The sequence below is a fragment of the Chrysemys picta genome, chromosome 3 (assembly GCF_011386835.1).
Source record: "Chrysemys picta bellii isolate R12L10 chromosome 3, ASM1138683v2, whole genome shotgun sequence".
Taxonomy (NCBI): domain Eukaryota; kingdom Metazoa; phylum Chordata; order Testudines; family Emydidae; genus Chrysemys; species Chrysemys picta.
Window position 1 is genome coordinate 69,231,670 of NC_088793.1, and position 22,109 is coordinate 69,253,778.

Here is a 22,109-nt window from a genome sequence, read left to right on the forward strand (position 1 = left end):
TCAGAATGGACTCTATATACACTTTAGACTTCACCTCTCAATGTCACACTTAACAATTAATTACTCCCAAGTTATTTTTGTTTTAAATCAAACTGTGACATCGTTTATGTACTCTTATCTAACGCTGTTTCTCGAATTTCCCATGAAGAGGTCATGTTCAATTGGGTCAAATGGCTGCTGTTATGTTGCACTCAGTCAAATGGGTGCAGCTGTCACTGGAATCAGTAGGAGCTGTTTGTGTGTGAGTACCATTTTCTCTAAGGAATTTGCTACATTTCCTTTATCTAATAAGCTTGTTATTGTATCAAATAAAGAAGCTTATCGTGCCAGAGTACCTTCTCTGCTAGCCTCTGAGTTTGAAGCTGAAGATCTGGCTTTGAACGATCACTAGACTTGTTCTCTATCACAGAACCCACAAAGAGCTGGAAATCAGCAACTGGCCTAGAGAAAGACATAAAATATTGAGACTGGGTAAAACAAAGTTTGCTGTTACTAAAATCTATTGAAATGCTGGGGAAATTTACTAAATGTTAATAATCCATTTTAGTATGGAACAATTTCATTTAGGCATTCACTCAAAGCATTCATGTCAAACAACAAAAAGCATCAAATGTGTTTTGCCTGTTCCCAATATCCTTTGAGAAGAACCACAAGAGCACATCAGAATTTCATCTGAGTTATAATGGAACTTTTAGCAGATATTTTTCCACTAACCCACTTGTTAATTTCAGTATCTGCTAAAAAGGAAAATCAATACTTATTAGACAGACCAGTGAAAAGGTAAATGATACTGGAGACAACTGTGCGTAACCTACACAAACATGAGGCTCCTCCTGTTCAATTTAAAGGAGAAAGGACAAAACTGAACAATTTATGATGTCTGAAAGATACTGGCTAAGGAAGAAATATTCAGTAATGCAATCACACAGTCTGTGGAAAAATACTACTTCCCTAAAACTTTCCAGAATGTCTGTAATCTTAGTGGTTTTCAAAAGCCAAGTCTAATAAGCAAACAATATTTCACGAGTGTATAATCAGCACATTGCATACGTGAGACAGACTGCCAGACTTAAGGAAATTAGCCAGATTCCCAATGATATCATAGGATGGAAAATGCAGTTGTGTTAGCATTTTTCAATCACCTCGTGGGGTATAAAAGATGTTATAAGGCAAAGACTACTTACAGAACAGCTGGAGTATAGGTGGAATTAGTTGGTTAGCTAGTTTAAAGGAATCCTTTTTCCTTTGTCAGGCAAACTGTCTTGAGCACAGGTTAAGGGAATGGTAGTAGACTCCCCCATCCCAACTGCTGTGCTGTATGCCATGTGCTCATGGTTTTCAGTCCCGCTCCAGCAGCAGCTCCATTTTGGTGATGCTGTTTTTATTTCAGGCCTGATCCTATAAACATGATCGCAGTAGAGCTCTGATCCAGCAAAATACTTTAACATATGATTAACTTTAAGCATGTGAATAGTCCAATTGACATCAATGAGACTATTCACTTCTATGCCAGATAGTAGGCATTTGTAGGATAAAGAAAGAACTCTGGGATCCTTCTAGATTGATACTATTGAACATGTGCCTGGCTATAGAAAGGCCCAACCTACTGTGATGCATAGATAAATGTACAATTAACATTTTTTCATTTTCCCCCTAATTACTATATTCACCTAGTATACAATTTGAGGACATAACACCTTATATTAAGAATTCTTTCACTTGTAATAAAATCCAATTTACTTTTTGCATCTCTCAGACAGGAGAATAGAAATAAAAGTATCAGGGGGTAGCCGTATTAGTCTGTATAAGTAACATTCATATTGATTTTCAATCAGTTTCACTTTCAGATTTTTAGTGCTGTAATATTTGCATTTCAGGCACTGCAAAGGGATATTTATTTCAATTGAACTTTTAAGTATCAGAAGTGATTCCGTTGGTTTTGAGATTTCATAAAAGCTTGTTTTTAAAAAAATTAAATGGTGAGCCAGATTTAAGTTAAATGTCCCTCTAAAATTGACTGGGATTTAAATATAAATTATAATCTTCATATTAGCCAGTACTGTTTGATTTTCTGTATTCATATTTCCCTTAAAGCTCGCTGAGATCCTACAATATTAAGCACCACACAAAAAAAATATTTTATTAAAACATCAAATGTAAACACTTTACCGTTTTTTGGAGACAGGAACTGCAGATATTGACTTTATCAAATTTTCTGGTGGCAGGTTCAAAACTCTTGAAAGCTAGATTTGAAACAGATCAAAACTTTTGATAAATTTATTACCATCCAGACTGGTGACAAAAATGTTAGTGAAGCTATTTTAAGATCAGTTTTTAAAAAAGTGTTACAAACACAGCCAATGAAAAAATATAAAGGGTGCTTTAGAGAAAGCTGTACTAATCAAAACTTGCAGCTCTAAACCCCTTTTATTTGTAGAAGGAAGACTGCAGAGACCTGTTTATTGGAATGAAAAAGATACATTTTATTTTAATATAAATTATTTATTGCCTGGAAGATGAATGATAATCAATTGCTGTCCCAACTTAAGATATTTTTCATGCGGATAACTGAATAAGTGGTACATTCCGTTATACTGGGTCATATTTTGCCCTAGCGGAAGCAGATGCAATTCTAATCAAGAGCTGCATCTACTAAGGATGAACTTGGCCCATGGTGTGAAGTTCCCTGCAAAAAACATGCCAATGAACAGTGGCTCAGAAAAGCAGCAGACACAATTTGGGAAGCTAATGCATTAGAAAAATCAGATTCCTTTTGTTAAAAAAAAATTCCTAAAAATAGAGAATATTCTATGACTACATTTTTTTTTGTAATAATCATTTAACAATGTTAAGTAGAAAACAACCCCCCTCCAGTTTGCCTCAAACTGAAATATGATGAGAAAAACTGACAGAACACTCAAATTACCCCTGGTTAATAAGAAAACATTACACTGGAAAAAAGAAGAGATGAATAAGGTACTTCACTGTTAGGAATAAAATTTAAAAATCCTAACTTCCAGTTCCCTGGTCTAGCTACTGAACTTATTGTATCCCAGTAAAATGCAGCTCAGAGGCAGTAAGAGTCTGAGAGATTAATGTTAACACTTTAAAAGCCTTTGGAAAATCAGGGGACAGTAGATTTTATCTTTAAAGTCCTAAATGGACCTCTCCAACCTTACACACTGTTCTTGTTCCTTTCTCTCTCTACTCTGTTGCCTGCTAATTCTGCTTTTTTAACATCAGCCTGTTCTCTCTTCTCACACAAAAACCAGAGCTGTGTCTCCTGCTGTTCTGAGTAGCCTTCCAATATCTTAATTTTATCAACTTTGAATCTCTTTACAAATCTCATATTAAATCATGTGCTTGAATTATACTTTTGAAATCTGGTACATTCCTTCTTCACTAATAATTACAGAGAAAAAAAAGATGGGAGCCGACATTCTCTATCAGAGATCACGAAAAAGTCATCAGTTTAATAGCCACTTCTTCCTAAAGGGTGGGTGGCTGTCTTCTAATAAATATGATCTGTTTTGTTATACTATATTGTATCATCTTGTACTGTATGGCAGTGCAAGATACTGTATTTATGGTATTATATAAGTGTAGTGCTTGAAAAATTCACTCAACACTTACTAGCCTGAAAACTGAATGTGCTAGCCAGGGTGAAAAATCCATGTCACCATGTCCCTGAGACCACACTCCCTGCAAATTAAAGGATTAGACAGTTTACTGTTCATTTGCTATATTTAATTTTAACACATCAATCAACTTTTTAAAAGTAACTCACTAAGGGATTCTCTACATGGGGAATTATTCCAGAATAACTATTCCTGATGCACTTCCAAAATGGATTAAGATGATTTGGAATAAGGTACTTTCATTCTGGAATAAGTGTGTCCACATGTGGAGTTAATGAGAAATAGTTAATCCACTTTAAATTCCACCCCCCCTGCCTTATTCCGCATTAGCTTTCATATGTAGACAAGTACTAACTCAGTTTTGCTTTTGTTTCATACTTTCCCTTCCTGGCATCACTCCATGTACCCCTCTCTTCTTTCCTACAATATCTTTTACTTTCTTTCTTTCTCCCTCCCTCTATTCTCTGAAAGCCCTTATTCTTTTTCCTAATTTATCTAGTCAATCTTTCTCACACCCCAGACTACCCACACCTTCCCTGATACCTAGGACTTAAAAGCTACTACATACTTAACAGCCAGGGGACTAGACCAAAGGACTTAAGTAAAATGAGGGGCCACACTACCTAGGGACACCACCCAGAAAAGAAGCTACCACTGTCTGGACTCCTACCATGATGACATGGATCCTGGACCCTTGCTCAGAGGCTCCTTTTATTATAGCCCCCTTCACATTACCTGGATCTGTTACAAAGTCACATGTCAAATGATAGGGGACAATATTAGGGTTGCCAATTTTGGTCAGATGTATTCCTGGAGGTTTCATCACTTGACAATTTTTAATTAAAGGTTAATCTTTAATTACTGGAGACACCCAGGGCAATCCTGGAAGTATGGTAACCCTCAACAGCATCCACTGATTCATGATTATTTTATTTTTTTTAATTAAATGACAATAAAACATGATGGAAAACTGATCACCACAAACTAATCTGTCTCTGAATAACAATGGCCTTCTAATCACAAAGCCACTTCTTGTTCTCAATGCAGTTTCTTCTTCAGTGGCCCACTCAGTTGCCAAGGAAGAGCTTCCACCTGGAATCTGTATTTGCTGTCCTTAGTGGTTTTCAATGCCAGTGATTGGGTGGGCATGAGTTACTTTTGTCAGCAGCACTCCAGATGTCCTCAAGAAAAAGAGAGTCAGTGTCCTTGGTTTTCTTTATAGGTATTCCATTCCCATTTTAGAACTGACTCTCATACATAGTTTAAGATATGACCGTGGTGTAGCTAGTAAAACTATTACAGTGAGAGGATGGTCAGAAGGTGAAGCATGAAGTAGAACTGGTCTATCTAGGTGTGATCTTAGACCACTCACTGAGTTACCATGCCCACCATAAGAAGAAAGCAACTAAAGTTAAGACGCGTAACAACCTTCTTAGCAAACTGGCAGGTTCGTCATGGGGTACTCGTGCTCCAACTTTGCAGACGTCAGCTCTTGCCACCTAGCATTCGGTGGTGGAGTACTGCACACCAGTTTGGAGTCGATTGTCACACATCAAACTGGTGGATACGCAGTTACTTGCTGCCATGTGTATCATTTCTGGCACCCTGCGTCCAACTCCACTCCCATGGCTTCCAGTTCTGAGCAATATTGCTCCTCCTCATATCAGACGAGAGGCTGCCACTGGCAAATTACTGGAGAAAGTATGTGCCAACTCAAGCCTACCCTGCACAATGACCTTTTTAAACCACCAGCTGCACGTTTGCCATCACATCGCCCATTATAGTCTCATCAGCCACGCCAGGATGTTAGGGCGGAAACACTCTGGCGAGAGGAATGGATATCTGTTATAATCCCCAACCAGTCCCTCGTCGCCAACCTCACAATTTGCCCCCCAGTTTTGACCTGCCCCATTGCCAATGGTCCCTGTTGAACAGGTTCCAGACTGGGCAAGGTCTCTGTGCAGCCAACCAGAATCGCTGGGGCCTTCGTGACAGCCCTTTGTGCAGCTGCGGTGCAACACAGACGATGACACACATTGTCGATGAATGCCTGCTGACTAGGTTCAGCGTGGCCTACACCTGCATCACGCCACTGAAGATGCCATCGCTTGACTAGCCGACTATGCACTCACTAAATAAAAGTGAGTGGATGCCAACCTCTATGATTACTAAGGCTAAGTCTACACCACACGCCACTGGTGGCAGTATGTAAGCTACGTGTAGTGACACACCACAGTGACAAGCTGCGCAGCTATACATGTCAGTGAAATACTCTGGCAGAGGGGAGCTGCCTGTTGGAATCATTATTAAGGCTACGTTTTAGTCATGGGTATTTTTAATAAAAGTCATGGACAGGTAACGAGCAGTAAACAAAAATTCACAGCCCCTGACCTGTCCATGACTTGTACTATAAACCCCTGACTAAATCTTGGGAAGGGGGGCGGATAGGAGGGCTGAGTGTGCTGGGGAGGGAAGGCAGGGGGGCACTGCAGGTGCTCGGGGATCTGAGCTGGGGGGTGCCGTGGGGGCAGGTGGCAGCGCACAGCCCGGGACCCCCACTGGTGCTGGGGGGTTGGTGTTTGGGGCTGGCAGACTCCCTACCCGGCTCCGCGGCCCCTGAGAAGCGATGATATCCCTCAGCTCCTAGGTGGAGGCACGGCCACACAGCTCTGCGTACTGCCTCCTTCCCAAGCGCCAGCTCCACAGCTCCCATTGGCCGCAGTTCCCAGCCATTGGGGAGGAGGCAGCACGTAGAGCTGCATGGCCACGCCTTCCCCTAGGAGCCGAGGGATGTCACCACTTCCAGGGAGCCTCGCCCCCCCGCCCCCCCCCCCCCGAGGTAAGCATTGCTCAGAGCCCTCACCCCCTCCTATGCCCCAACCCTGAGCCCCCGACCCAAACTCCTGCTGCTGTTAGGGGGATAGGGGTCTGAGACTGCCTCAGCACCAGCCGGTGCAGCTAGCCCGAGAGCTGCCCAAGCCGCTCAGGCGGCCCCGGGCCAGCTACACCGGCCACTACAGAAGTCATGGAAAGTCACAGAAAGTGACTTGCGCGACAAACTCGCAGCCTTAATTATTATTAATACAGGGTATCAACACAACATCAATGTAACCATCAAGACCATACAGTAGCATGAAGTTATAAGCATTGATCAGCTACTTACAACAGGACTGGACCTAGGGTGCTCAAACCCATGTTGGCTGGCTCCAACTGAACAGCAGGTACTAGCAAGGAACTTTGAAGACTTTACCCTTTTATACCTTATTATTGGAACATACATGACAATGGTCACGGCTTCTTGAATTCCTTTCTTTGTTAAAATCAGTCAGAACCATCTTGATAATTGGGGCTTTTCTTCAAAGAGTTTTCTCCTATCTTATCAGTTACCTTTCAGGTCGTTTTTCCAATGAAGCCACATTCCAAGCCCAGTATTTTCAATTAAGCATAGCACCTTTCAAGGCTGTCCCATGACTGCTAAACATCTGCATTTTACATAAACTGCAAAGCATATATATTATTTAGCCAAACTTATTAAACCCTTTATATACCTATCTAACCCTATACTGCTGGAACCTTTCCGTGCTACTGGAGTCTTTGGGTAGGTCTATACTTACCGCCGGACCCGGAGGTAAGCAATCGATCTTCTGGGATCTTGTCTTGTCTAGACACGATAAATCGATCCCAGAAGTGCTCGCCGTCGACGCCGGTACTCCTGCTCGGCGAGAGGAGTACGCGGAGTCGACGGGGGAGCCTGCCTGCCACGTCTGGACCTGCGGTAAGTTCGAACTAAGGTACTTCATTCTCAGCATTCACGTAGCTGAAGTTGCGTATCTTAGTTCGAAGTGGGGGGTTAGTGTGGACCAGGGCTTTCACAGTGGCAGGGAAAGGCTCTGGCAGCCTGCTGGGGCTACTTTTCCTTCTGCCAGAGCCTTCCTCTGCATCAGGGAAAGATTCCATGAGCGGGGCACTACACTGCTAAAAAATAGCAGTGTAGATGGGGGAGGCACTGCTTGGGTGTGTAAAGTTGTATTGGGGTTCATACCCTAAGGGTTCTGGTGTATCTTTACTCACCTAAGCAGTGCCTCATCATCTAACATTGCTATTTATACTGGCAAGTGGGGGCATGCAGTATATATACCCTACACACTGCTGTAAGAAGTGTGTGGTTTATACGTACCCTCAGTGTACTAGTAACTGAAAGCCTATACTGATGCATGGGTGTAATTAGTAAAGTCGTGTGTGTAAAAAGCCAAAAATGGCTGAGAACTTTCACACTGGACAGTAACAGACTGCAAATTCCAATGGTGGTTGAACCTGGTGATATTTCTAAACAAAAAGAGCTCTCAAGTATGCTTGTAGTTGTTTCCATTGCTTCACACTGACTGTTCAGATACTTCAGGTTTTAGAGTGACAATCCTGATACATTTGAAGGTTCATCCCCACTCCTCTGTCTAGTGAAAGAAAGGAGGAGCCTGTGTGTTCACTACTCTCATCCCAGAACCTCCTGGCCAGAGCACACATTGGAACAGCATAAACCTGACCTGATGCTTGACAATTTCACTTCTGCCCCTAGAGATCTGAACAATAGCAGTGTATCTGACCAGTCTCAGGACTTTGTCTATGTGAAAAAAACAACACCAGTTTAACTGAAACTGGTGCAAAGACCTAGCAGATGCTCTTATTTTAGTTTAAGAGCATCTTTTCGAGGTTTAGATTAAACAAATTCCTTTAATCCGTTTAAAATAAACTGAAATATTGGATAATGGACTCTTCAGCCTAGAAGATTGGCTGAAAGTTGAAGCTTGACAAATTCAGCATGGAAATAAAGTACAAATTTTGAACAGTGAGGTGAGGGTAAGTAACCAGTGAACCAATTTAGCAAGGGTCACGGGGCATTCTCCATCGCCACCTTTTTCTAGAGCAAGACAGACTGTTTTGCTAAAGGACAGGCTGGAGTTCCAGAGGAATGAACCCAGAGAAGTTGCGTGGCCGGTGCCAAGCACGGGGTGGGACAGAAGATCATAGAATATCAGGGTTGGAAGGGACCTCAGGAGGTCATCTAGTCCAACCCTCTGCTCAAAGCAGGACCAATCCTCAACTAAATCATCCCAGCCAGGGCTTTGTCACTCCTGACCTTAAAAACCTCTAGGTAAGGAGATTCCACCACCTCCCTAGGTAACCCATTCCAGTGCTTCACCACCCTCCTAGTGAAAAAGTTTTTCCTAATATCCAACCTAAACCTCCCCAACTGCAACTTGAGACCATTACTCCCTGTTCTGTCATCTGCTACCACTGAGAACAGTCTAAATCCATCCTCTTTGGAACCCCCTTTCAGGTAGTCGAAAGCAGCTATCAAATCCCCCCTCATTCTTCTCTTCTGGAGACTAAACAATCCCAGTTCCCTCAGCCTCTCCTCATAAGTCATGTGCTCCAACCCCCAATCATTTTTGTTGCCCTGGACTCTTTCCAGTTTTACCATATCCTTCTTGTAGTGTGGGGCCCAAAACTGGACACAGTACTCCAGATGAGGCCTCACCAATGTCGAATAGAGGGGAATGATCACATACCTCGATCTGCTGGCAATACCCCTACTTATACAGCCCAAAATGCTGTTAGCCTTCTTTGCAACAAGGGCACACTGTTGACTCATATCTAGCTTCTCATCTACTGTAACCCCTAGGTCCTTTTCTGCAGAACTGCTGCCTAGCCATTCAGTCCCTAGTCTGTAGCAGTGCATGGGATTCTTCTGTCTCTGCACTTGTCCTTGTTGAACCTCATCAGATTTCTTTTGGCTCAATCCTCTAATTTGTTTAGGTCCCTCTGTATCCTATCCCTACCCTCCAGTGTATCTACCACTCCTCCCAGTTTAGTGTCATCTGCAAACTTGCTGAGAGTGAAGTCCACGCCATCCTCCAGATCATTAATGAAGATATTGAACAAAACCGGCCCCACGACCAACCCTTGGGGCACTCCGCTTGATACCGGCTGCCAACTAGACATGGAGCCATTGATCACTACCTGTTGAGCCCAATGATCTAGCCAGCTTCCTACCCACCTTACAGTCCATTCATCCAGCCCATACTTCTTTAACTTGCTGGCAAGAATGCTGTGGGAGGCAGTATCAAAAGCTTTGCTAAAGTCAAGGAATAACACATCCACTGCTTTCCCCTCATCCACAGAGCCAGTTATCTCCTCATAGAAGACAACTAGGTTAATCAGGCGTGATTTGCTCTTGGTGAATCCATGCTGACTGTTCCTGATCACTTTCCTCTCCTCTAAGTGCTTCAGATTTGATTCTTTGAGGACCAGCTCCATGATTTTTCCAGGGACTGAGGTGAGGCTGACTGGCCTGTAGTTCCCCTGATTCTCCTTCTTCCCTTTTTTAAAGATGGGCACTACATTAGCCTTTTTCCAGTCACACTGGTCCCACCTAGGTTTATCATCAAGGATATGTGCCTGGTTCAAACTGGACTCCGAGTGTCCACACAGCTTCTTGCACCAGTTTAACTCCCCGGGTTTGACATCACACCATGCAGGCCACGGGAGCGTCCGCGGGACCCCGGGCTGCCTGGCAGCGCGGACTCGGGCACGTGGGGTCAGTTACACGCACATCCCACAGCTCGGCCGCGCGGGGGGGGGGGGAGGTCGGCAGGGCCAAAGGGGAGTTTGAGAGCCGGGGGTTCGAGCGCTGGGGGGAGGGGGGTTTAGACAGTCGGACGGCCCCAACATGGATCCCCGGGAGGAGGGGGTTGGACCATGTGCAGCGGCAGGGAGCGTCTCTGCGCAGGGGACACGCTACCTGAGAGGCGATGCTCCTCCGAAAGGGACAAGCCGCCATGGCTCACATCGAACGAGCCGCGCGTGCAACCCCGTCCCCACCACGCGTGGACTAGTCCAGAGGGGAGGAGCCGTTCCTTCCTGTCGCTGCTGAAGGGGCAGTGGATTGTACAACCCTCGGGGGGATAAGCAGCTCCTTCTCCCCCCCGCGCCGGTGTTTGAGCCGGGCCGCTCGCGGGGAGGAGCCGCAGGGGATGGACCATCCTATTGTGTATAGGGGGGGGGAGTAGTTTCCAAGTTCACTCTGCAAGTGGAGGAAGTGAACGCGCCCTGTTGTCGGAGATTTGCGCATGCGCCAGTAACTTCGAGTGGGCTGAGGTGCTGGACACGGGAGCGCGTGGGGGCAGAATGAGCACGAGCTCCGTCTCCAAGGTGGGTAGAAGAGGGGGTTATTGAGCCCTTCGTGGCAGCCCTGCTGGTCCGCGCGCTGGGGGCCTGTGGCAGCTCAGCTCCCGGATCGGGCGGCTCCCGCGGCGCGCTCTGTCCCGCTCCCCGCCTGTCCGCCCAGGGCGCTAGGGAACTTCTCCCACGGGAGCTCCGCCAGGAAGGAACCTGGAGTGGAGCCCCCGCCCCGCCCGTGAGGCTGGAAAGAAGCCCTCTCTCCTGTGGGGCTGCTTGGCGGGTAGGAAGCAGGTGTAACAGCAGGGAGGTGGGGCGCAAGGCACGTGTGTGCTCAGGGGGGGCAGGCTGTTTGTGTATCCCCATCCCCTAGGGACACCCCCACACACGTTCCCCGGGGCCACCTTCACCGTTAGAGCAGGAGCGAGTAGTGTTGATTCCTTTTATTATGCCTGTTTATAGGAGCCTTGCATTTGTTTTTTTCTTGTACTGTAAATACATATACTGCAGCTCCAGAAACACTCACAGGGAATAGATGCTGTGTCTGTACAGCCAGATTGTCTTCCAGACATTGAAGCACGTTCAGAACTCTATTGACGTGACTAAAGTTAAATAAGTTCTGGCAGGATCTGTCCCTGACACCCAGCAACAGTAGCATGTGATATATAACAGAGGAGATATGTACAGATACTATGTCCTGCTGCAGGGAGGAGCGGGATAGAGACCATGGGGGATATGTAATTTTTATTTTGCTACAGAAGTGTGATTAATATGCTGCCCTGCTATTGTGTCATGTACATTGTGTTAGACAGTGCAGAGGTAGTGGGTGATATTAGAGTGAGAGAGATTTATACAGGCTTTGTAACAGTGAGGAAGTGGATATGATATAGGGCATGGGATATTATTTATTCACAGTTTTATACCACAGAATATCAGTGTGCTTTGTTAATTAATGACGCTGATAATTGACAGGTTTCAGAGTAACAGCCGTGTTAGTCTGTATCCGCAAAAAGAAGAACAGGAGTTCTTGTGGCACCTTAGAGACTAACAAATTTATTAGAGCATAAGCTTTCGTGGACTACAGCCCACTTCTTCGGATGCATATGCATATGCATCCGAAGAAGTGGGCTGTAGTCCACAAAAGCTTATGCTCTAATAAATTTGTTAGTCTCTAAGGTGCCACAAGTACTCCTGTTCTTCTTTTTGCTGATAATTGAAAACGTACAGACTTGTAAACTTATAAGCAACCCTACTATTCATAAAAATGTGTGTGACCAACAACCATCAATTAAGAGAAATCAGAATAAAAATAAAAGCAAAATAGTGTTCAGCCCAAAGTCTGGACCTAGCTACTATGATCCATGGCTTCATCCCCACAGTTTACATTGTTACAGCTCATTTTACTTGTGGATGAGGTACAGGTCCTACCCTCATGCAAAAACCTATCTGTTAAGCATCAAAATCAATGTGAGTACATTATTTCAGAACTCCATGCATGCCACTAACTCCTAGTTTTCTTCAGAACTGAATTTGAAGTCCTGGTCCTAGGGTCTGATCTCAAGTCATTTGAAGTTGGTGGAAAGACTCCTATTGACATAAATAGGCTTTGGACCAGGGTACTAATCTCTACTCTACCTGGTCTAGAATTTGACTCATAAAGATTACCTAACTGTCCATAACCAACCAAAATCCAGTGCTTCATGCAGACAGTGCAGCCAAAGATTAATTTTAGATATTTGGATGTTGGGGGCAGGACTTTCCATTGAACCCAAGCTTGACCATTATCAAAATCCAAGTCTTATCTTTTCATTAAAGCCTTCCTGCAAAATTCCTATGACCAAAACAGAGCTAGCAAGAGATGAGGGACAAAAGGACTGGGATAGGAACAGGTCTTATCTCGCTCAACCCTTTTTTCTTGTCCCAATCGCCATTCCTCAGGCTTCTCATTCTGGTCCCTGTCTCCTTGCCCAGCAAGTCCTGTTCCTCACCCTTCAGGCTTGTTTTGTGTCTCAGTCCCAATCTCCTGCCCCTTCCCGTCTAACCAGTCCCAGCTCTTTGTCCAATCTCTCTCTCCCCTTCCTGTCCCCGCTGGCTCCCAGTCCTAGTCTCCCTCCCTGGACACTTCATCCAACCTCAGTCTTCCCTCTACCTGTCTCATTGACTCTGTCTCTTTGTCTAGCCAGTCCCATTTTCCCCCTGGACCCAAACTACTTGTTTGATCTTAGTTTTCCCTCACCTCTGCAAACTGGCTCCCACTCCCTTCCCCTCCACTCTTTCCCTTATTGGTTCCTAGTCTGCTTGTTCAATATGTTCCAGTCTTCCCTCTGCCCCCAACTCCCAGTCCCAGCCTCCTTCCCCAGCCAATCCCAGTTTCTCTGCCCCTTTCAGTCTCAGTTTCATCAGATGCCTTGTCCAGTCTACTCCTTTTCTTACCCCTAGTCCAGCTTTGGTATCCTCTGTTTTTGAATTGGATGGCTTCCTCTTCTAGCGGTCTGGGTGCCAGCAGAGCAGGCCGTTGAGAATATGTCTAACTGCAATTTGAAACCCGTGACTGGCCTGACCGGGGCTCATGGGTTTGTTTAATTGTGGTGTGCTTGGGCTGGGTCTGGGACCCAGTGCGGGGGAGGGAGCATGCTCAGTTGCACTATGGAGATGGCACATATGCAGTCTGGACTCTGGAGGTCCACATGAGGAGCTGTGAGAAGCTCAAACTTGCTTAGTGAGAATGGAATCTTCAGATATATTATCCGCTAAAATTGAAGAAGTCTTAAGTGAGCATAGGTGAGTTGCGATTTTTCAGAGGTTTGCAGCTTGGTGAAATTTGGGTAAATTTTCACGAACAGCAAAAGGCCCATCCCTGGAAAAGGCACTCTCCTGCCACGTTTCAAGTCCCTGTTCCACAGCATTGGGTCACTAGAGCTATTCAAAGAAAAGGTTGCCAGAATTTTTTTACTAGGGCAAAACAACGTATTTTTCTCTAGCCTAATTCTCAGAAGCAGCTAAACCATTGTAGCTAGAATTTTCACACACGCACGCAGATACTAAGCTTGAAAAATTTCAGCCCACATGGGTAAGATTCACAAAGTTATAAGCTGAAAACTGAGCCTTATATTGGGAAGTGTCAGACAACCTTAATAATAGTTTGTATTCTGCCTATGATGCCTACATGGTATGTATACACTGCAGCTGTTAGCATGCTTCCCAGCACAAGTAGATAGGTGCGCTGGCTCTGTGCAGGCTAACCTCCTAAAAATAGCTGTGTGGTTGTGACAACTCAGGCTAACCATATATGAGAAAGGTAACTAGGTGGGTTTGTACTCGGGCAGTTGGCCTGAGCTGCTGCCTGCATTACTGTGGCCACACTACTATTTTTAGCTCAAGCTGAGCAGCGTGTGTCTGTCTACCCATGCTAGGAAGCATGCCGTGAGCTGCAGTGAAGACATATCCACAGAGGGAATGAGAGTGTGTGAATCCCCTTGTGTGATATTCTCTATTCTATAAATCACCCATCAAAGGGGTTATCAGGTTCCCTCCCACAGTGTAACACAGTTTTTTTGTATCGCCTGTGCAGTATATCAAACACACCCCAGTGATTATACATTTGTGTGCATACCTCCTGCTGCTGCCCATTTTATGTGGATTATCCTGATATTTTGTGTGTGTTTGGTGCGCTGCAGTGCTTGTGACTGATGTCACACACTTTGTCTGCTGTACCTTTTTCATTACACTTCACATTCTGACCCTACCAAAAAACAGATATGTTCGGTGCATGTTAGTGGCGTCTTAAAATGGATAGAAGTAAAGCTGATATGCAGCTGCACTGAGCACTAGCTCTGCTGCTGCAGATAGAGACTGTGCTTTTGTGTTTAAAAAAAAAAAAAAAAAATCTGGTTTGGCACTTCCTTCTATTGCCATGGAGCACTCCTCCATGATACTAATATTGGTGATCAAAGATTTAAATGAAATAGTGTTTGCTGTCGATGTACATGTATTATTTTAAATCACTCCTGTAAGTCTCTTGACTCTGAATTAGAAGTTTAGATCTGGTTTAAGATTAGGGTTAGGATTGTGGCAGCTATTTACAAGGGAGTAATGGTCTCAAAATTGAATTCAAAATGTGGGGTCTTCCTTCTCAGCTATGTGTTACTTGGCAGTAGGTCTGTAGTGAATACTCTAGAGCAGTGTTTCCCAAACTTGGGAGGCCGCTTGTTTAGGGAAAGCCCCTGTCAGGCCGGGCTGGTTTGTTTACCTGCTCCATCCGCAGGTCCAGCTGATCATGGCTCCCACTGGCCAATGGGAGCTGCTGGAAGCAGCACAGGCCGAGGGACGTACTGGCCACTGCTTCCAGCAGCTCCCATTGGCCTGGAGCAGTGAACCGCCGCCAGTGGGAGACTTGATCGGCTGGACCTGCGGACGCGGCAGGTAAACAAACCGGCCCAGCCCGACAGAGGCTTTCCCTAAACAAGCGGCGTCCCAAGTTTGGGAAACACTGCTCTAGAGGACTGCAAGGTCCCTTGCTTGTGGCATCTATCTTCTACAGTGGTTCTCCTTTTTCTTTTTACTCTGTAGCATTGTGTACCCTGACATTTTTAGGGTCAACTCCCACCATTGCATGGGCCAATCTGATTTTTACCATCATGTCATCTTGACTTGTTCTGATCAGAGTTAGATGACATGGGTAAAAATGCCAGTGTAGATCCCTCCGCAAAGTCCTTTCCCAGCATTATATGTCATCTCTGTGAGAAGAGTATTGCATTTATTCTCTCTGTTGTCATTGGTATGATGGGAACCTATGGTGTTTCATGGTGGGGCATTGAATCCCCACTTCATGTTTTATAGGGGTTGTACTTTATCATGTTTGTTCCATTCCAGAAATAGCAACTTGAATTTCCTTTTCTTTATTTTTCCTTTCAAGTTACATTTTGCTGTTATTTTAAAATGCACTGTATCTGATATATTTTGATGTCCTACTTTTTTTCCTTTTAGGAACTATAATCATTTTTAACCACAAATAGCTTTGTATTTTTGAAATGTTTTTTATAAATTGTGAAACCATATATGTTATTTTGAAAGCCTAGGTCCCTCCTTTGAGAAACCACTTGTTGCACCATATTGTAGTTAGAAACGGACATTTTCCCAAAGTAAGACATCACCTGCCCCACTCCAGGTGTTTTGAAACAAAACTAATTAGGACTTACAGTTTTAAATATATCCTGTCGTTCTTTCACATAGATATGCTGTAGCCTTGCTACTTCACTCTGATATCATCAGATTTTTGTAAGCCAAGCACAGTTGGTGAGCAGGTGCTTAGAGTGGAAACCTCAAAGGAAAATTCAGGTGCTGCAGGAAAGAGTGTTGGTAAATTCAGTAGGTGATACTCTTCCTCTGAGTCAGTCCTGAACGTACATCTCCGGCATGATTTTAGGAGACATTGGATCTCAAGAGAGATTATCTTTCAGGTGAGATATAAAATTTAGGTCCTCACCACTATTGTTAAGAGTGGGAGTGCTGCCTCTGTTGGACTGTCCCACTTTGAGTAGTTAAAATATTTTATTTCCCCTGCATTTCAATTGGATATGATATTCCTCACTTCCTGTCTTAAGCTAATATGTAGTTTTGCTGTGTACTGTTTCAGTTGGTGTGGTTCACCCTAGCATGAGTGCATAGGAGGTGAACTAAAGGATTTCTTCTGTTTCCAATACACTTTGGAAACTTATCGGAATGAAAGATACTATGTTGCACTTAACTGCATAATGCACTTATGCATAAAGTGGACCTGACCTGACCAAATTAGACTGCATAAATTACTATTCTGATTAATATCATAATGGTTTGTTGTATACTGCATTACAAATTGAGGTTTCAGTGTAGCTTTCTACAGTGAAACCATTCCAGGTAAGTGAATACTCTGAATAATCATGATATTTTATTATTTTTTTGTCCTTCCACTTTTTTCAATAGCTTTTAGTATGTGTGATAAGATATACCACTGGACATATACAAAAGTACTTATAGATTAACAGATCCATAGAGTTTAAATCCAGAAGAGACCAGTAGATCATCTAGTCTGGCCTTCAGTATATCACGGACCATTAAACTTTACCCAGTTACCCTTAAGCCCAATAACTTGTGTTGGGTTAGACAGAGCATCTCTCCTAGAAATGCATCCTGTATTGAACTGAAAATATCAAGTTATGGAGAATGATGTGAAAACTTACACAGCTGTTCATTACATTGGGTAACTGCAGAGTCTTTATGTATACATTAAAGTAGCAGTCAAAATTCTGCACATAAGATTAACTACAAAATATAATTTATGAACTGCGTGCTCTTGTGTGGTGTTGCATGGAATGCAGTTATGCTTGGAAAATTCATGCACATTTTTTCAGCATTGATGCATCTGCACTGGTGCTACCAGTGAGGGAAACTATTATCAGCTGAGCAGCCATTTATACCACTGTGTCATTTAATCCTGTTTATACAAATTGTTGGAATCCCTTAATTAACTTATGATGGACCGTCTGAGTAGTTAGTGCTCTGACAAGGGTTGGATGACAAAGTTTACACCCAGTTGATGACCTTGCCTACACTTTTAAAAAGAGTTTGGTGGTATAGACATACTGGTAGAGCTATATCAGTAAACCTGCTATTCCTCTACTGGTATGTCATGTCAGTAACATTTTAAAACTTATAGAATTTATAATTTAGTTCCTTATACATTTTAATGTAAAGTTGCAATAGCACAAGTTTCAAATTATTTTTTACAAAGCATCAAGTTGATTTAAATCAATGACTTAAAAAAATAATTAAGTGATTTAAATCATCTTGATTAAAAGCATGTACCCAGGTTTCCAGCACTGCAAGAGAATATTTAAATTATACATGCTTTAATTGAATTTAAAATATGTTGAAATGCTGTGTTGATATTTAGTTTTTTAAACTGTTTTAAAACAAAATCTAAAGTTTGGGCCATAAGTGATTGTATTAGAAATTAAAACATTTGGTATCTGAGAGCAGGGGTGCATTTGCACATACACAAATGCATATGTATTTGCATGTCTAATTTTCACTTGCAGTTACTCTAATAGTGCCTGCAAATAGTCACTTAGGCACATAACTTGTCCAGTGCATATATTCATATGTGCAATGAAAAGAAAAAAGTTCATGTTTTCCTGTCTGACATTTGAAAATTGGACTTTTTCTATTCATATGTATTCCATCTACTCTGGACTGACATTATTAATCAGATATCTGTTTTATAATTTACCTTCTTGAGAAGTAGGGGAAGTTATTTCACTCCTGGTCAGAATCTTCTAGTCCTAGGTGTAGTAATCTTTCTTTGGTTGTATAGAAGTTCCTATTTGGAAATCTAGGACTTGACATACAAAATCAGACAATCTATCTTAGGTATTTCTGTGCTCCCCAATACTTCAGTGTCTGAGCACCTCACAATGTTTAGTGTTTTTATTGTCACAATGCCTTTGTTGGTGGGTATCATGCATTATCCCCATTTTACTGTTAAGGAACTGAGGCACAAAGAGACCAAGAGACTTGCCGCACAGGACACCTGTGGGGGAACAGTCTACCAAATCCCAAACTAATGCCTGAACTGCTGCAGAAGCCTTCCTTTCTTGGAACTGTAGTCCTTTTAATCCAGCATCCTCTCTCTTACAGTGGCCAGTACCAGATGCTTCAGAGAAAAGTGCATACAACCTTGTATTAGACAAATGTAGGATAATCTGCCCTCCACATTCTCCTCCTAATCCCCAATAGTTAGATATTGGATTAAACCCTGAAGTATGAGGTTTAATATCTCTTCCAATAGCATATGTTAGCATTAACTATTACTTTTATCCATGTAAACATCCAATCCCCTTTTGAATCTTGCTAAGGTTTTGGACCCAACAGCATCATTTAGCAGTGAGCTCTACAGTTTGTTTACACGTTGTGTGGAAAAAAAATAGTTACTCTTCTTGATTTTGAATTTGCGATATTTTAATTTCATTGGATGCCTTCTTGTTCTTGTGTTATGTGACAGAGAGAACAGAAGTTCTCGATTTACCTTCTCTGTATCATCCATTATTTTGTCCCCTCTTATTCATTTCCTTTCTAAGATATAGTTTTAATATTTTCAGTCTCTCTTTGTATGTGGTTTTTTATGCCCCTAATTTTTGTTGTTGTCCTTCTCTGAGCCCCTTTTAATTCTGAAATATGTTCTTTGAGAGGGGGTGACCAATATTGTACCCAGTATTTTAGATGAGGCTCTATTATTGATTCATATAAATGTCATTGTAATAATTTCTGTATTATTCTCCATCCTATTCCATATGCGTGCCAACATCTAGTTTGCTTTTTTGATCACTGCTGCACATTAAGCAGAGGTCTTTATTGAGATGTCCACAGTGACACCCCAAGTCCCTCTGCTGAGTTGATGGAGTTAATTAAGATGTGTGAATAGTTATTTTGCATTTATCAATGTTGAACTACTTTTGTCATCTTGTTGTACATTCACATGTTGATGTGGTCCCTCTGATGTTCCTCAGAGATCTCTCTGCCCTTGACTAACCTAAATTACTTTATCTGCAAATTTTGCCACCTCATTGCTGAATCCCATGTTCTGGCTCATTAATAAATAAATATATTAAGCACCATTGGACCTGGTACAGAATCTTCAGGCGCCCCACTGTTAACCTTTTGCCCTGGTGAAAACTGACTATTTTTTCCTACTTTTTTGTTACTTGTCTCTTATCCAGTGTTACAGAGGGAATAAGAAGCCCATGAATGCTACACAGAGCTTTGTTGAGGCTATTCCCTTGAGTTCTTTTCCATGGATGATTTATAAATGTAATCTTATATCTATAAATATGAGGAGGAAATTCCAATTGTTAATAGGGTGGATTCTGCTGCTTTATCACAAATTCCAGGGCTTTTTACTTTTCATAATCACTGTGAAATTACTGAGGTGTTGTGTGCGATTGAATTTCTGCCTTCTTTTGAAGTTCCTTATGTACCCTTTTCAGGATAGCCTGAAGGGAAACACTGTGAACCTGATTATTCACTTGCTTGCATCAATTTTATGCCAGTGAAACTTCATGGAATTTAATGGATGGTGATTTACGCCAGTACTAGTGAGAGAAGACTCAGGCCCTATTTCTCCCAGTAAGGGAAAGTCTGCATACAGTTTGAGTGTCCAGTTTGGTTAAATCTGGGTATCTTCATGGTGTGGATACTCTTAAATCATAGTGATCATCTAGTCTCATTTCTTGCATAACACAAGCCGTAGAATTTTGCACAGGAATTACTGTGTGAAACTCTGGCCTGTGGTATTCAAGAGGTCAGACTAGACAATCATGATGGTCCCTTCTAGATTTAATTTTTTTGATTTTTATTAAATCTGTTTGAGTGCCTTAAATTGATTTAGCTTAATCAATATAAGGCACTCTTAAACTGATTTCTGAATGTCCACACCAGGGTGTTGCAGTAATTAAACAAATCAGCATCTAAAATTCTTACTCTTGCATTGGTGGTTGCAGGGCGCTGCCTTCAGAGCTGGGCGCCTGGCCAGCAGCTGCCACTCTCCAGCCGCCCAGCTCTGAAGGAAGCATAGATGTAAGGGTGGCAATACCACGATCTTTCTAAAATAAGCTTGTGACCCCCTGCAACTTCCTTTTGGATCAGGACCCCCAATCTGAGAAACTCTGGTCTCCCCTGTGAAATCGGTATAGTATAGTGTAAAAGCACACACAAGACCAGATTTCACAGGGGGAGACTAGATTTTTCATTGCCGTGAACTTGGTAGGACCCTAAGTATTAGCCATAGTGGGAAACTTTTTTGAATTACTTTCCAGCTATAGGCAGAGCCTGTGTCTTTTATAATCTATAAATGAAAGCTTCAGGTTTTGTATTTTTTCTTTACTTTATTATGAGACATGCTTTACCTGCTTCCATTTTGTCTTAAAGTATCTGCATTGTTTCCTGTTGTGTTCTATGTCACTAGTTGAGAGAAGTGTGAGGAAATGGGGGTGAGAGAGGGATTGTTTTCAGATCTAGATTCCGGAGTCTTCATAGATCCCTCCAGACCCAGGAGTTTTTCTTTTGTGGTAAAGCAAGGTTTTAGTTATACCCATGAATTCTTTGTGTTTTGAAAAGCTCGTATCATTTTTTATAGCAAATGTAGTTTTAGGAAGCAAGGTGAGTTAGTACTTACTTAGTGTTTGCATCTTTGTGGTTTACTACCAGAGCCTTGTTGATGATTTGTTCTGTTGTATTTTTTTCTGCTACGATGATCAACAGTGTAATAGTTAGTAGTATTGACATTTAAATGCCATCTTTAGGTTTTGGAGTTAACTCAATGAGACAAATGGAGCAGAACTGGTGTTTCAAGTTTTCTGTAGATGCTGGGAAGACAACATTGCATTCACATTTTCAAGGTTATCTTCACAATTTTGGGCTAGAAACATTAATTTTTAAAAATTACATCTTGGATTTTGGAGCACAATTTTTCAGCAAGGGATAGAATCTGCTGCAAGTTCTGTGACTGCAAATTTGCATGACATATGAATACACCAGACCCTAAATGTAAATACATATAATATTTGAGTCACTGTATATCATACTGATATATTGGTCTGCTCCTTCATCCTTCACTCACATGAGTAATCTTGAACTCAATGGGACTGTTCACAGGAGTAAGATCTGCCTGATTGTGCCCATGTCAATATCATCATTCAAAGTCAAAACTGATAAATCTTTAAAATATTCTCCTAAAGCTAATAGAACTTTATAATTACCAACTAGGGATTAGTAAATACTAATGGGAAATTTAGTATATCCATTGGCAGTGAACAGACAATTACTGTAAAAGACAGCACAGAATGCTTTCCGTTTGATTTCCATGCCAAGTGTTCTGTCTAGCTGTCTGTGATTTGTTTGCATTATTTTATTAATAGTGTTTTTATATTAGATTTGTAGTTACTGTCAAAGTATATACTTCAGTGAACAAAGTATGTCCCCTAAAATCTGAAGAATTCTTAGAGATACGTTATAGGTGTTAAATGTTCATCTCAACAGTGCCACTGAAGAAAAATTAATCTTTAACCTTCATTTTAGCAATTTGGATTTGCCCATGGTTGTTGATTTCTGCCTTATTTCAATATCTGAATTTTGTATCCTACTCTTCTTTGTATACAGTATAATTAATTTACTGCTTAGTCTCAGGATCCTTAAGTTTGTTTTTAAAGTGTTGTAAGAGTAGCTCTTCTGTGAATCAATTGATTTGTTTTCATTTCTTCACTT

At 42.3% G+C, this 22,109-nt stretch overlaps 2 protein-coding genes across 10 annotated transcripts in view; one reads left to right on the forward strand and one right to left on the reverse strand.

Annotated features, from left to right (window-relative positions):
* The window catches only part of RARS2 (arginyl-tRNA synthetase 2, mitochondrial), a 55,512-nt gene extending 44,834 nt beyond the window's left edge, over window positions 1-10,678 (reverse strand). For 2 of the 5 annotated variants that reach the window (XM_042857572.2, XM_042857571.2), the window contains exons 1-2: window positions 10,438-10,678; window positions 2,170-2,243 (exon numbers count right to left, since the gene is read on the reverse strand). In XM_042857572.2, coding sequence (XP_042713506.2) covers window positions 2,170-2,243; window positions 10,438-10,678 — 315 coding nt within the window. Of the gene's footprint in view, window positions 1-335; window positions 442-2,169; window positions 2,244-3,633; window positions 3,703-10,094; window positions 10,376-10,437 lie in introns of those variants that run through there. The other 3 variants (XM_065590178.1, XM_005299699.4, XM_065590179.1) reach the window with 3 other exon arrangements.
* A 40-nt stretch (window positions 10,679-10,718) lies between these two features.
* Window positions 10,719-22,109, forward strand: part of ORC3 (origin recognition complex subunit 3) — a 75,263-nt gene continuing 63,872 nt past the window's right edge. For 3 of the 5 annotated variants that reach the window (XM_005299700.4, XM_005299701.5, XM_065590171.1), the window contains exon 1: window positions 10,719-10,847. In XM_005299700.4, the coding sequence (XP_005299757.1) occupies window positions 10,824-10,847 (24 nt within the window). In that variant the 5' untranslated portion in view covers window positions 10,719-10,823. The remainder of the gene's footprint in view (window positions 10,848-22,109) is intronic. The other 2 variants (XM_065590170.1, XM_065590169.1) reach the window with 2 other exon arrangements.